The sequence below is a fragment of the Panthera onca genome, chromosome B1 (assembly GCF_046562875.1).
Source record: "Panthera onca isolate mPanOnc1 chromosome B1, mPanOnc1 haplotype 2, whole genome shotgun sequence".
In the NCBI taxonomy this organism is placed as follows: domain Eukaryota; kingdom Metazoa; phylum Chordata; class Mammalia; order Carnivora; family Felidae; genus Panthera; species Panthera onca.
The window spans coordinates 95,310,098-95,325,955 of NC_138342.1; the positions used below are offsets into that span (position 1 = coordinate 95,310,098).

Consider the following 15,858-nt stretch of genomic DNA (forward strand, 5'->3'; position numbering starts at 1 on the left):
TTCATCACTATTATGACAATAGGTAACTGTAAGGAAAACTTTGTAATTTCTTAGGGCTGATAGGGTTTTTTTGTTTGTTTTTTTAATCACCTCAACACTAAACACATGGTAATTTAATGTGGACACTGGGATAAAGATATCTCAAGGATATGAAAGATCTCCAGGCTGAAATAACTTTTAGTAAAAACCTAACACTCAAAATTAGTTGGAACTCTGTTGTCTATTAATGTAGTACAGTACCTAACAATGTTGTATTATTAATATTTGACATTTTGTTTTCATTAATAAAATTTATGGCCCACTACATTCACACATTTTCTAATTTAATCACAATGTGATTTCCAGCTATTAATTTATGGAATAAATGACTTGGAAAAACCACATCAAACTCTAAGCAATAGTTTAGTTCTTTGTAACCTTCACGTTCAAAAGCATTGAGATGTCAGAGATCTCTGCTAATACACATCTGTCCTAATTTGTCAACCACACTCATTCAAGGAGAGTTCCAATCACTTTAGAAATCTCAGTCATTTGGGGTCTTTTAGATCAAATAATACTGAAGTTGTTGAGAAAATGCCAGCGCCATCAGTAAGTAAACTTTTAAAATATTTAATGTGCTTTTATTCTTATCACTAGATCAAAAACGTTTCTTGGCAGTGCTGTGTGCATTATGCCCTTAAACACCAAGTATCTGCCAATTCAGAAGAAATGGAACACCTTAGAATTTTATCATGCATGGCCTCTGAATGACTGGGGCAAATATTCATACCTAGAGATGACCTAGAAGACCTCTCTATAGGGCCTCATGAGTCATCCAGGGAAATAATCCATCTGGATCAGTGTTTCACCTTCTACCCATGAAGACTGTTCAGCTGCAGTTATGTACAGGAAAAGGCAGGGCTCTTTCAAGGTTACTGTGTAGATTTAAAAATTAATAGCACTAAAATGGCCTCATGTTTGTACATATCTTTTAGGCAAACCTAAAATATTGAATTATGGAATGCAAACTGTAAAATCAGGATGCTTATTGATTTTATTAAAGGATTCTTTGCTTTCATAAAATTCTTTGCTTTCATCACAAGATTGCTTCTAATGACCAGCTTCAATGAAACATTAGAAATAGCACACAGATTTGAACTATATACAACTCTCTGGAATATATCCAAAATTTGAATAATCCTGTTATCATGTTCTACTATTTATATAGCTTCCAACTTAAAAAATATGTTGTACTACAAAAGTTTGTTGGCAAGTAGGTTAGTTCAAATTCTGAACACCGACAGAAAGGAAGATAATTTGTGACTATATTTCATAAAAGCTAAAATGGTAGAATCTTACAGCTAATTAGTGGCTGCTTCCTTAAAAAGGATCACCACTACACTCTTATCTGCTACTATTCGACTATTTTGATTTTGTAAAGCAAAGGAGAAAGGTGAAATCAGAAACACAGATTTTCCAATGTACAGATGAACATGAGAGAAATGGGCAACATGATGACCTAGAAAAAAGATGAAGATCTAGGTTTATGTCCTGTGTGGACATGGGTAACTCACAGTCTTAGAGCTAATGAGTCCCTTCAACTTTCAAATGCACATCACATTTGCAATGAATGTTTATAACTTGGAGGATGTCTATATTCCTAAATTTAATGCAATCTATTATGCTAATCTTTATATATTGAGATTATCTCTAAATTCCTATAATGCGATCACTTTTTAGGTCGGTTTTTAAATAGATTCTACTGATGTTCTCACACACAGGTTCCTTCCCCACCCAATTGCTTCCTAATGATGCAGGATTTTCCATGACATCTGGTCTTAGTGTCAACAACCATTTATAGCATATCAGCTGTAATGAGCAGCAACTGTTGGCAAGTTTTGTTTTCGACTTCCATATGGATGCAGAGGCAACTTTGTTAGTTGTGATTTGAGATTTTCTTGAATCTGTTCAAATATCTCAAAGTACCTAGGCAAGTTGCTTGAATCACTTTTAGGACAGAGACTGGCATAGGAGATAAAATGACTCAAACTCCTCAGTGTCTAAATGAGGTAGAGACATCAAAAAAGATGGAGGACTTGAAGCCAGCTTTCTGATTGCTTCTTTTAAAGATGTGAGACTGAGGGAATTCCTCCAATGGATTAAAAATGGGTAAGTTTTATACCATTGGTATAGACAGTCCACTAAGTAGCTAGTTGCAAAAGAATCTGAAATACTCAAAAATATTTACTACCCATATCCAAATAAGACAAGGGGGAGAACTTATGAGACATATTTTCAATCTTGCTTCTCAAAAATCTCACAAACATATGAGAATTTCTAAATTAGTGTGATCTTTATGAAGGAACTGATTTGGCAAAAGTGGTGACCATTTTCAGCATCAGTCATATCACAGCCAATAAATCTAGCCAATAAAACTCAAATACTAGGACTATACATGTGCAGCAACATCATGTGTGCTTTACTTATTTTTTATAACTCTTTCCTTTATGAATATTATAAAAACAGCTAGTTATTAGTTTCATTATTCCATTATTATTTAATTCTTACATTTCTTTGCATATTAGTTTTCAGGAACTGAAATTGTCTTTTTAGATTTCTTTCCTCTATTGAAGTGTATCAATTATTTCAACATGAAGATAAGCATTCTGTGCTTTGGTGTGTTTTCAGTCACTTTTCCTTTGCCAAAGAAGGTGTGAACAAAGCTCCTAGAAATAAACTAAGTGAAAGTTTGCATGAATTGCAAAGCTTGAATACCAATCTCACTCATGAACATGGTAGAAGTTCTTTTGTGCACATGGTACAAGTGACTTTTGTTTTTATTTTTATATGGAATGGATGCCTGAATTTATGTATTTAGCACAGGGAGTTTTCAGCTGACACATGTTCTGTAAGTCTGTGATTAGGAAGTATTATTTGTACCACCATGCATATATGGAGCAAGTTCCTTAGAATTGTCTGTTTTCCATTCCTGTTTTTTTTTTTTTTTATTTACTTCTACATCATTAGCACATATTTTCAGGTAGACTGAAAGAAGTGAGGGTGACCACAGTGGGACTGTTTCAATCACCTACTGTTTCTCTATGGCTTGACACACAGTTGTCAGGTTCAATAAAGAGACACCAGAATGACTAATGAATTATGGAATTTATCACTTACATAGTTTCTAAAGCACCTCGACATACATTATACACAAATGATAAGTTTGTTAAACTTGTATTTAAGTATGCTTCTGAGAAAAGTGGAATAATTGTGATTTTATAATTATTCAAAACAGACATTCACAATTTGATATATCTATTGCTAAAGAGGATTTATTACATGTCATAGTCCTCCAGAAAATTAATTTCTTTCTTTTCTGGTTTGAAATTTAATTTTATTCCTATAAAAGTTTTCAAGTGCCCCCAAATCTCCAGAATTATTACCTTCATTAAAAACCTATTCTATACCTCTCTCTCTTCTTCCCTCTCTTTCTCCATCTATTGACCTAAAGACTTTTCCATTAAATAACATTGTTTTTCAGGAGGTAGCTCATTCTCTGCTAAGGCAGTTTACAGGTGTCGATGTGCTGCTAAGAGATTATTGTGTGTATATGAAGTCTTCTAACCAGATTGGTGTTCATGAAGTAGTTTGGTAACCATTTCTGCTGTACTTTGAACTGAAGAAATCTTACCCCTTTGTGTGAAATACAGTTATATGATAAAACGCAGCTATAGAGCTGCCTCCTTTGACTTCTGTTAACTGATTCACAGAAACTGTACTCTTCAGGCTCTTAAATGAGAGAACACATCTGGTTTGATATCCCTCTACTTCTTGTGACCTCAAGAGCTGTGATGTGTTACTGCGACCTTTTTAACCTAATGCTTTTCAGGGTGCAGTATTCATGTGATGTATATCCTTCTTTCTGGGAGGAACAGCCCTGATACATATTTTAAAATGATCTTTATTCAGTGGCCTATAGGTTCTATCCACATAAGGTTTGTTCTTAGTTTGCTCTGTAATTTATGCCCGGAGTTATGACAGTGCCTCAACAGGTACTCAAGACATGTTTGATGAATGTTTGTTCCTCTCTCTTTATACCTGACTTTTCAATCCTCAGTTCACAAACACTCAACACTGAGTTATAGCAATCCATTCTTTGTAAACAGTCTATTTTTAGGTACTTCAAACTGATTGTCTGATGTGGCCTAAATTACATGTGGCAAATGCATATCGTTCTTCTCTATGCCTCATTTTCCCAAGGCTGGGACCAATGCCACTTTACTGATTTCCTGAATAAGAAATTTATACTTCGGACACCAATCTTTTGGCAAATTATATTGTCCCCCTCCACTCCATATTATATCTTAAAAAGTAACTTATTCTCTTATTCCTAATGATACAGATTTTGTGTAGTTCTGGAACATCCATAGGCAGGATCATTTTAATCATTTGATTCACAAATCTTAAAATCATTTCCCAATTCTTACTGTCGCCGGTGAAATTACTTTCCCATCATCATTTGACCTATTTTTCGGCCTCTGTAAAGTTTTTGATTTATCCAACTAACGAATTGAGAAATGGTAGCAATTAAGTATGCAGACACTGGAAACAAAATGCTTGGGCACAAATCATATCTCACTAGCTGAGTGACCATGAGTAAGTTCTTTCACTAGTGGTTGCTAAAGCTCTCTTTACGCAACATGGGGAATATCAAAGCTCCTTCTTCATAAAGCTCTTAAGATTCATATGATATCATAGTATAGGGTACATGGTAAATGCCCGATAAATGGCAGCTATTATCATTTTTATTACTAACATCTCACCTTGATCCAAATTCTCCCAAAGATGAGAATCATATTCAACTATAGTACCATAATTATGTCACCACTGGTAGATACTCCTTAATATAGCTTAGGTTTGACACTGGCTGCACATTAGACAAGAGGCTTGTGTATCCACTGGATACTGTCTGGCTCTGACTGATGTGCTTCCTTTATGCTAATATCCCACCACATGGAACCTTATTCTACTGCTTGTTTGAGGACATCCCCTAATTGTCTGCTATGCCTCAGCCTTGTCTCTAGGTCCTTATAATTTTCCATCTGGTGGATTCCACTGTCTAAGAAGCTCCCAAGAGTGGCAGTTATTCAGATAATGATCTTTATGTTATGACCGTATCAAAGAGGATATACTTATCCTCTTTATTCAATATTAACTAACATCCACAAAAATTATTTTATTCAATGATGCTTTTTATATTGTAAATGTGCTTTTCATTGAGTTTCATTCATTCCTAAATTGAAAGCATATGCCACAAGTATTTACTAGGTATGAAGTCCTATATTAGGTACTGTGAAGTATTACAGGTAGTATTATAAGTAGGTATTATAGGTATTACAGTAATATAGCTATTGTTCTAGGATGGGCTTACAAACAAATTGTACAGTACTCATATGCTTGTAGGTGCCTTTAATAAGGATGGAAAACAGAACACTTTCTGTGTTTTTCTCTCACTGATATGGACAAATTAAACTGTGCATCAAACATCTGTATTATATACGAATTAACAAATGAATCAAGATATGGAAACAAAAATATATGACCTAAGAATAGGAGGGCAAATTTTTGTTTAAAGCCTGATAATAAAAAATTTTACCTATCTCTTTCATTTTATATATTGGCAAATATACTATTACAAGCAGTATACTTAGCAGATAAAGTATACGTGTAGATATAAAAGACATAAAATCAGAGATTTAGCACACTCAGGGTGTGTGTATAAACTTCCTCTAATATATTCTTTTATTATGTTATGAACTCTCGTATCATGTTATGAAATGGCCTACTGAAACATGCCCTGAAAACTAGACTCAACTGAAATCTATTCAAGTCAGGAATTTGACAGAAACCAAGATAATCACAAAAATTATAACAAGCTCTACACAAAGCATACTCCTATCCTCTCCCAAAATCAAAATAAGGATGGAGAACAAAAACATTTTGTTGGGTGATGTGCAGGTTATTTCCTTTGGTATCAGGCCTCCCTAAAAATCACCTGCCTGAATTTTTCATTTTTTTTTTCATCTTTATTTTTGACAGAGAGCACGAGCAGGGGAGGAACAGAGAGAGAGGGAGACACAGAATGCGAAGCAGGCTCCAGGCCCTGAGCTGTTAGCACAGAGCCCGACGCGGGGCTCGAACCCATGAACCACGAGATCATGACCTCAGGCGAAGTCGGATGCTCAGCCAACTGAGCCACCCAGGTGCCCCCTGCCTGAGTTTTTAACTAGTGAATTTAACTCCTATGTCAGAAAATATATTTTTGCACAGCCCACAACCTAGACCCACTGCCATCTCTGATGAAAGCTCCAGTCTTTGAAGAGCTCAGCTGAGTTGGAACACTTACAGAAGCCCAATATCATGACCCCACAAGATAGATTTTAAGGTCATGTAAGAGAATTAACATTTTTTCAATCTTGGCTTTTAGAGTATACTTATAATTACATAACATGGAGTAAAATATTTCAAATGATAATGTATTAAATTGAGTATCTGATAAAATTGTACAAATAAATGTGTATGCTCATGTATATTCACTTAGGATAGTAGTACAGTGAAAGCTCGGAGGAGTAACAAAACGGGGACTTTCTCTACATGTCTGGTAGGGAATTCTTGAGGTGATTGCCAAAGATATGAATTTTCAAAGGAACATATTGTTTTTCCTTAATCCTGATGGGTACATTTGGTAAAGCGTTAGCAGATGCACACAGTCCCATCTTGGCTCTCCAAAAGAAAATGCCCTTAACCATACCTTTGCTTTTGACATTTAAAGCTCTCAGACTCAAATTGAAATCGAAGGAAGATCTGAGAGACTAAGGTGATACTTTGCTTACACATCACATCTTCAAGTAACTTGTTGTGGATCCTTAGAGATATATTCTTCCAGAGCATACTAAATGAATGGTAACTACGGATTTACCAATTTATCATAACTAGGGAAGTCTGCAAGTGAGAAACCAGCCCAGGTCCTCCCACTGAACACACACAGTTGACATTCTACATTACTTGGCCACATTTGTACTAATGCCTGGAAGTGGCTGAGGCTTGAAACAAAGAATGACAACCACATAGTGCTCACAATTTGCTATTTTGCCCACCCAGTGCTTTCACTTAAATTTATAGGCCTTCACTAGATCCCTGAAATTCCATAAGTGAAACTAGAGTGCTGAGAGAAGGGGACAGAGATTGGATGAAAGAGAAGCCTTCCCCTGAACTGTTTAATTTCTAAGTGATCTGAACATTTCTCATCCTCAATGGTATCAGAAACTGAGTGAAGTCTTAAAGGTATGAGTCCATATACAGGTTACATAAATATTATTTGACATTAAATCTGCTTGACCTTTTTCCTATCTGTTTTAAAAGGCACTAGTATCTTAGTACTTAGGAATGTAAATAAACAAGGAGCCAGGAAGCCTCAATGTCCTCAGAATTCCTGGAACTACTATTGAGGGAAAGAGACTTCAGAGCCCAAAACGGAGGTCCTTTAGCACCAATAACTTGGGCCAAAAACATATTCAATGACTTTATCTCTACTCTCTTTATAATTTTCATAACTATTTACATTATATTAGGTATACACAGTATGACTCTAAAATAGTATGTTTGATCAATGTCCACAGAATGAGTTCAGACTGAAGAAGAGACCATCAATCGTACTCAAAGTCACATTAAGTGCTATATTCTTAGGAGGAAAGAAATATAGCAACCTACTTATTGTTAATGGTAGGACATTATTTCTCGGGATGAAATGGGATTTATGTAAGTCTCAAGTGTGTACCAGAGAAGAGATGAAATAAGTGAGACTGTGGTAAGGGAATGTGTTTTCGTAATGTGTTGGAACTTTCTTGCTCATATTTTTGCCTTTACAGGCATAATTGCAGCTGAACAGTCATTAGGAATTGTGTGGTGGTTTATCTTCTCCAACAGCATTACTCACCTTCAGGTCCCGATGGACTACGCCCATCTGATGGCAGTGTAGCACAGCCTCCAGGATCTGCTGAATGCAATGACTGCATGCAAACACCAGGGGGCGTGTGTTAGTTCCAAGCTTACACTCACTGTCTGTATACCCTCAGAGAGACTGGGTTACAGTGCAAAACCAGCAGACAACTGGGTTGTATTTTACCACCTTCAGTAATGTAAACATATTGCTCAAGTAGAGTGACTACTACCTCAGCGCAATCAGGATCTTGCCAGATGTGAGAGAAAATGTGGATCCACGTGTTTGAGGACAAAAACCTTCTTAAAAATATTTTAATTCAGGAGCTCATTTTCTAGTTCTAAATTCTTATAGGAAAAGAACTGGAATGCAAGTCAAATTTTTATAGCTGTCGTGGTCCACCTCCACCCCATATAAAAAAACTGCTTCCTTATTCCCTCCCATTTTTCAGTATCATTCCAAAGGCTGTCACATTAGCAGTCAAGGCACCATTAAGGTGAAATTAGGATACATAATGAATTTTTGATAAATCATTAACTTCTTGTGCTTTAATTTAGCTGGCAATTATTACCTCTTGCCTGAGGGTTCATCAGACTCAAATGGAGCAATGTGTAGCCAGTTGTTTTGCTACAGCAACCCATGGTCTCAGAACAGAAGTGGTGTTTAAATCTACAGGCGGACATACATCACAGGCCAAGTTTATCTCCAGGTGAATGCTGGACATTTCAGGAAAGCCTGCCCCCAAACCGCCTCTGGTAGTTTACTGCTTGGAAACTTAACAGGTTGTGTTTTTAATATTGTCCTTTCCTTTCTGCTATGATGTATATTTAGCCTGTAGATGAGCAAACTGAAAGAGGCATCATGCATTATCATTTCATCATGTAGTCATTTTAGGGAAAAATTGGGAAAGGCAAGGGAACCATTTTAAATACCCACCCTCTGCCCTTTCCCCAGAAATAAAACAAACAAACAAAAAAAAACCTCCTTTGATTCAGATTTATGGACTCCATATACTGACCTTCAGGTCCCTGTGAACTATGCCATTTAGGTGACAATGATTTACACTTTCTAGAATCTGCTGTATACAATGACTGTAAAGATACAAGGGCAGAATGGAAGGGAGAACATTTTAAAGGTACATAATCACATTGAATACAAAATAAAATGAAAGTTAAAACGAAACAAACAAACAAACAAAAATTATATTTTCACAACATATTTTTAGCTTTACATTGGAATTTAATAACGCTGAATAAAGCTAATTCTGGTTCTAACAAAAATGACATCCAACATAGAGTTTGTGACATGTTCAGACAAAACAATTTGAGTTGTGTGTTTTTTTCATTGCAAGTGTACATATTAAATCACTTGTATATAGAAGTCAAAATTTCCATATTCAAGGAGAAAAATTCATAAATATTCCCATAATGCTCTGGGAAATTCCTTTAGCAATATAAAATTTATGAGTATTTCTCATACACATCTAAACTGTTTAAAATCTGAGGTCACAATTAAACATAGGTGTTGAAACAAGAGGGTAAACACAGATGAAGTGGCAGGTGAAACGAGGGTTAAAAAAATGGAGGGACACATTTATCATTTTGACTTAGAACTGGTGCTTCTTGTAGAATATTTAAGAGGAAAACCAATGCAAGTCTCAATAACAGAGGGAAAATTTCAAGTAAACCCACGACATAAAATAAATCCCTCTTCAGGAGAGGCATACTCTGGAGAAGGGCTAGGAACTTACGGAAAAAAAAAAAAAAACAAACAACTTTTTAATACCCTGGAACACTAGTAATTGTTAGATACATTTCCATACACCTCAGTGAAGGAAAACTTTTGCTTATACAATGTCAAAAAGTACAATTTATACTATTCTTATTAAAGGCTCGCTGATGTCAAACAGATTGCTAATTAAAGGGGATAAATCATTGATTGGCACCTGTAAGGTCCCATGAACTGTCATCTGACATAAAATAATAGAGATCACACTGATGTATTTTGTACAAATTTACTGTGCAATTCAAATACAGGTTATGTATAGAGCTATATTCATTAACAAACATTTTAATAAGGACATTTCAACCACTTAATGTACAAAATAATATTACTTCAAAGTAAATCCTTGAATTATAAAAAGTAATCACCATCTGATTTCTTACAATGTGAATGTAAAAAAAACATGACTGTGGTTATGATTTTCCAATGCTAACTCTATAAAGAGTACCATTAAAGGGGCTAAACATCGTTTACTTTTTGACTATATAGGTTATTTGAGTGTGTGTTGGTAATTATTTTTTAAATCTTATGAATTTTTTCCCTTCACTTTGTATTACTTTTTAGAAATATTTCACTTTCTCTTCAACCACAGGTGTAAGTCATCAGGTTTAATGAATAATGCAAAATAAAGAAGTAAACAATAATTCAAATTAAATGAATTACATCATTTTTTGCTAGTGAGAATGGATTCAGTTCTTAAGTTCTTGAGGACTAGTAAGGAAAGACTTTTTCTTTATGTTTGTACGTGGGAAGATTTGTTCCTTCTCCTTGATTTTGTTGTAGGACCTATCCTAAAAATTAACTTATAGTGAATTCCAAAACTTAATAGAAACATGCATATAAAATGATCCAACTTATAGGGTCTACCCTGTTATCTGTAGGGTTCTTCAATAGTGAAAACAGTTTCTATTTTAATTCCAACCAATATCTTTCAAACATAATAACCTGTTTTACATAACTTTAAATAGCAAAATAAATGTAATTCCCTAACTTGTTTACTACCTTAGTTAAAATTACTACTCTCTTTGGGCAAGTGGGCAAATAGCTAATTGCAAGGCTGCTCTGAAGCCTCTTTTCAGGGGCCGAATGTAAGAAATGGGATAAACTGAGCAAGTGGTGATTCACTCATCATAGTATAAGGGGCATGGAAGTTTCTATTTGACCTTGGCAGTAAAAATTCCATCAAAAAATTAGCATGTAGTCATGTACAGATAAGGTTCACAGAATGTCATAAACTGGCATTAAACCAAGAAGATTAATTAGAGATTTGCAAGTGAGCCTGTGTATGCATGTGCTGCTTTGAAGGGATGGGGAGGGAATCGGCTATCAGCTGACTATCTGCTGAGGGCAGGCTACTGTGGGATTAGTAAGTGTTAGGAAGCTCTGAAAGCATTAGAGAATGGGGGCAGACAATAAGTAACTGAATTTTCAGAATATCTCATTTACATGGCTAATATAGAGTCAATTGCTCAAGGCTAGAGTTTTCAAAATAAGTGCCAACTACTGAATATGTGTAAAGAAACACCAAGGAAAACTAACATGATACAGTCTAAGTAGTACCTAGGCAAGCAAATTAATGTTACTTCAAAAAGGTTGCCTTTGTGCAGCCTAGGAAGTTTCAAATGAGAGAAAATGTACAGTATAGCCACTGTTAAAGATGACGACAATTAACAAGATTGGGAAATATTGAACCCTCTGAAATACCTGAATAAATATTTTTCATATGAGAGTTCCAAAAGCTATCCTGGAATTTCCAAAGAGTTAAACACCTAATAAATGCTTTAAGGAGACCACTTGGGCTTTTGTAGTCTATTTTTTTTTTATGCTCTCTGATTAGACATGGGCTGTTCAGTGGAATGGTCTATGATGATGGAAATGTTCTGTATCTGCTATCTTCAACCGGTAGTCACTAGCACTTAAGGCTATTAAGCATTCAAAATGTAGCTAGTACAACTGAGAAACTAAATTTTTTATTTAACTTTAATTTTGACGGATTGAAATTAAAATAGCCATGTGACACTAGGGACTACCATCATGGGCAGCTCAGGATCTAGAGACTAGAAGATCTTAATCTTTTATCTCTTAACTTTGCTAAAAGAGTACATCTCTTTAGCAGAAGTCATTCCCAGTACAGTGTATATTTTATTATTCATTTTTAAAAGACTAACTGTAGATGCTAGATAATAACAACATTTAGACCAGATTCTATTTTTTTTCCCCCAAACCAATTATTTTGGAAACATTAAGAGAGACAAATAGCAATTAAGAGGGACTCATTTATGAGAAGAAGTCCCAGATGGTTTTATGAGAGTCTCATAAATACTAAGGGTTATGATATATTTATAAAGAGATATATTGAGCAAGTGTCATTTGAATGTTGAGTCTTGTATCTTGCTCAGGGCAAGTCACTTACCTGGCATCAGCTTCACTGTAATATTCTCTCGCCACTATGTCTTCAAACAGTTCACCTCCAGTAACTCTGTAAAGATAATCAAGATATTGTCATTAAAAATAATAATAAGCATCAATAGACTTGCACCATGCTCATATAGAATTTTTTTCAGATTGTTTTGAAAATTATCAAAACAAAGGATTTTAAGACACTACATTACAGTTTTCATAACAATCTATACTAATCTAAACATTTCCATCTTTTCTACATATCTTTGTATCACTAGATCCTGAGGACACAATTTTCTGTATACCAAAACCATATTCAGAGATATCTCGTCCACAGATAATCTCTATGAAACTCTTCATTTTAATTCTCCCAATATTAACTAAGGTCTAATGAACTGTGGTGAACAGTGTAAAAATATTTTCTGAACAATAAGAGAAGACAATTACTATTCAAGGCTATAGAGTATGCATTTGTAGTCTGCATCTCTCTGAACGGGCTTGCTTTTTAGACTGCAGTACACATGACTTTATGGGCTAGAGGTGGCCTTCTAAAATACATATTGCTTTTGGGCTGAGTGCTAGATTTTCTTTGTAAAGCACCCCAATTCCCTTTATGCTCCATGTATTTGCCAGTCAACACAGACTTAGGGATTTTGGCAACTTGATCTCTTGCCAACTAAGAAGTCATATCTGTCAGCCATCTTTAAGTGAAGAGTTTCCCATAACTCAGCAACTGGATTTAGTTACTCTACAAAGTACATTCAAACCAATGCTCTGTATATACGTAAATGTAACTATCTTTCGGATCCATTTCTTCTCCAGGTCCAAAAGACTGTTGTTCTGGGGCTAGAATTCCCTAACCAGTGATTTTCTGGCTTAGGCTCCCCCCTCAAATATATTTTTTTAATGTGATTTTTTTTTAGCAAATTTTAAAAATATGGAAGTGTACCAAGTACCCCCTTGTCCCTCAACCCCAATTCCACCCTCTGGAAAAAAACTAATTTTAACTTTATGTATATCCTTTCAATTTTCTGTGTATCTTTAAATATACTTGTCCCCTTGCAAACACAAAGAAAACATTTTTTTTTCCTCACAAAAGTAGAATCATGCAATATAGGTAAATTATTAGGCTACTTCTGTTTTTTCATTTCACTTAAGGTCATGGGCACCATTTTGTGTAAGAAGTCTTTTCCCTATTTAATAAATAGACATATGCATATGTGTGTATGAGTCCAGGCCAACTGCCTTCCAAAGTGGTTGTTACCCACCCCTACGCAAACATCATGAAGGTACCGACAGTTTTTTCCCAATTAAAAAAAAAAGTTAGAAAAAGTTATCTCACGTTAATATTTCTTGATTATTAGTGACATGAACCATTTTCTCACGTATCAGCCATTTCCTAATCTATTAGGATATGGCTTGATTTTAAATTTCAACTTTGGAGTTTAACCTTGTAATAGATAACATTTGGTTACCATGTGCTACACAGTGTACTAAGCATATTAACTCATAAATCCTTGTAATTATTGTCTGCGATGGGGACAAGTATATTTAAAGATACACAGAAAATACACTAGCTCAGTTTACTGATGAGAAAATGAAGGTACAGAGAAGTAACTTGCCCAAGATTATACAGATATAAGTGGCACAGGCGGGCCATCCATTCCATAGTTCCTGCTCTCAATCACCACACAACATAGCCATTCCAATAATTATACTGTCAATCTTTCCAGAAGTTTAGAAGGCATGAGTGATTTGAAAAAGCACTGGGTAAAGTTATAAATCTTGGTGTGTACATTATGGAAGGAGAAATAAATTTGCTCTTCAGATAGCTCTTTTTTCCTTCTGGTTTTCACTTGCTTTAATAAGTTCTGAAATAACACCAAATGATAACATGTTCCAGAGATCACTAGTTATTATTTTCTTTTGGATTTTCCTTTCCTAAAGGAAAAGATATAATACTAAAGACTGTTAACATGTCTGAAAGCTTATGCAACTTTGACTCCTCTCCATTGCATTCTGGATATTTATAAGTCCTTTAATGCTAGAGTCACTATTTTCAGTCCTATTGTTTTTACAAATAAAATGTGCATCTAAAATTATTTAAAGCTTCATATGGGCTTGTTCTGAAAACCATGGTTACATGTACATGTGATTTCATTTAATACCTCACCTAGGTTTTTTTCCCCAGTTAGAATTACAATAATGCAATCACATAAATTATAATACAAAATAATTAAATAATAGACAGATGATACTTCCAACAAACCCATTATCATCCCTATAATAACAGTTTTGTAGGATTTCTTCCTTTGCATGAATATGAGTAGGTAAATATGATATATAACCATATTTATCTTTTTTTTTGACCACAGGTACCTAGAAAATCTGCATTACAAACAAGTGTGGTTTGTGAAATGTTACCAAATATCGATTAAAAAGCTTATTGACATCAGTGATATTGCTGCTTATAGTAGCTCCTTAAATATACTGTATATTCCAGGAGAAGCTCCGTAAGTATAGTATATATTCCAAGAGAATTGTCATATCTTAAATCACTAGGATTCATAACTTACTGATCTTTTTTCTAACCCCAAATATTTATTCAATTAAGGAGTACTGAAGTAATGATTAAATGAATTAACAAGTCAGAAAACCATGCTATTCATCTACTCTAAGTCTGGACTTTATACACACTTAAAAAGGAAAAAAAAACATTAAAATTTATATATGGCAATAGGTTTTATTTCTTAAGATGTTTGTATTTAAAGAAGACTATTAAAAACACTTGGGGCCTAGCATTCTAGTAATTTTCAATGAACCATTCTAGCTGTTAAAGAAGTTTAAGGGGTAGAGTTTTATTTTGAATTAAGCATCTCTGACAGCACTCTTTCTCATTTTCTAACATTCATTGTTCCCATTATTTAAAAACATTCTTGTGCAAATGAAACCATTTTTATCATTTCTGTTGTATGTATGATAAATGGGAAGGTAAAGATGGAGTTCTAATAGAACATGTTGCCTTGAAGATAAACTATTGAATTTTCTAACTTTTACATATTTCTACACTGACATTATTGTTTAATGGAGTGCAAAATTAAGCAGTAGTTACAGATTGAAAATTTGGGGCATCTGGGTGGCTCAGTTGGTTAAGCATCTGACTTCAGGTCATGATCTCAGCGCTCCTGAGTTTGAGCCCCACATCGGGCTCTGTACTGACAGCTCGGAGCCTGGAGCCTGCTTCAGATTCTGTGTCTCCCTCTCTCTCTGTCCCTCCCCCACTCACACTTTGTTTCTCAAAAATAAACATTAAAAAAATTTAGCATGCTATATAAAATTTCATACAAAGTCAAATTGAATCAGCCTCATGAATAAAGTATTCATTAACTAATTCAAACTTCTGTGAATAAATTAATGTTAGAGTTCTATTATTATGTGAGGCATATTAATTATATATTTTTAGCATTAATTGCCTTTTATGAATCTCTGGAACATTAGGGGTCACAGGGAAAAATAAGATAATCCTGGAATCATGAAAAGATGAGATTTCACATATCAAAAAAGATAAATACTTTTGTTGCTGCTATTGTTATTTGTAGAGATGTTGATTCATTCTGTGTTATCCAGCAGAATGAACTGTCGTTTTGTTCCTGGTCTATATATTTATGATTTATATCAGAAATCGTTGAAAGTAGTTC

At 34.6% G+C, this 15,858-nt stretch overlaps 1 protein-coding gene across 20 annotated transcripts in view; it reads right to left on the reverse strand.

Moving 5' to 3' along the window:
• The window catches only part of CAMK2D (calcium/calmodulin dependent protein kinase II delta), a 313,697-nt gene that overhangs the window by 79,184 nt on the left and 218,655 nt on the right, over positions 1-15,858 (reverse strand). For 11 of the 20 annotated variants that reach the window (XM_078445804.2, XM_060654324.3, XM_060654318.3 and 8 more), the window contains exons 5-6: positions 12,174-12,239; positions 8,997-9,069 (exon numbers count right to left, since the gene is read on the reverse strand). In XM_078445804.2, coding sequence (XP_078301930.1) covers positions 8,997-9,069; positions 12,174-12,239 — 139 coding nt within the window. Of the gene's footprint in view, positions 1-7,975; positions 8,049-8,996; positions 9,070-12,173; positions 12,240-15,858 lie in introns of all 20 variants that reach the window. The other 9 variants (XM_060654320.3, XM_060654319.3, XM_060654322.3 and 6 more) reach the window with 1 other exon arrangement.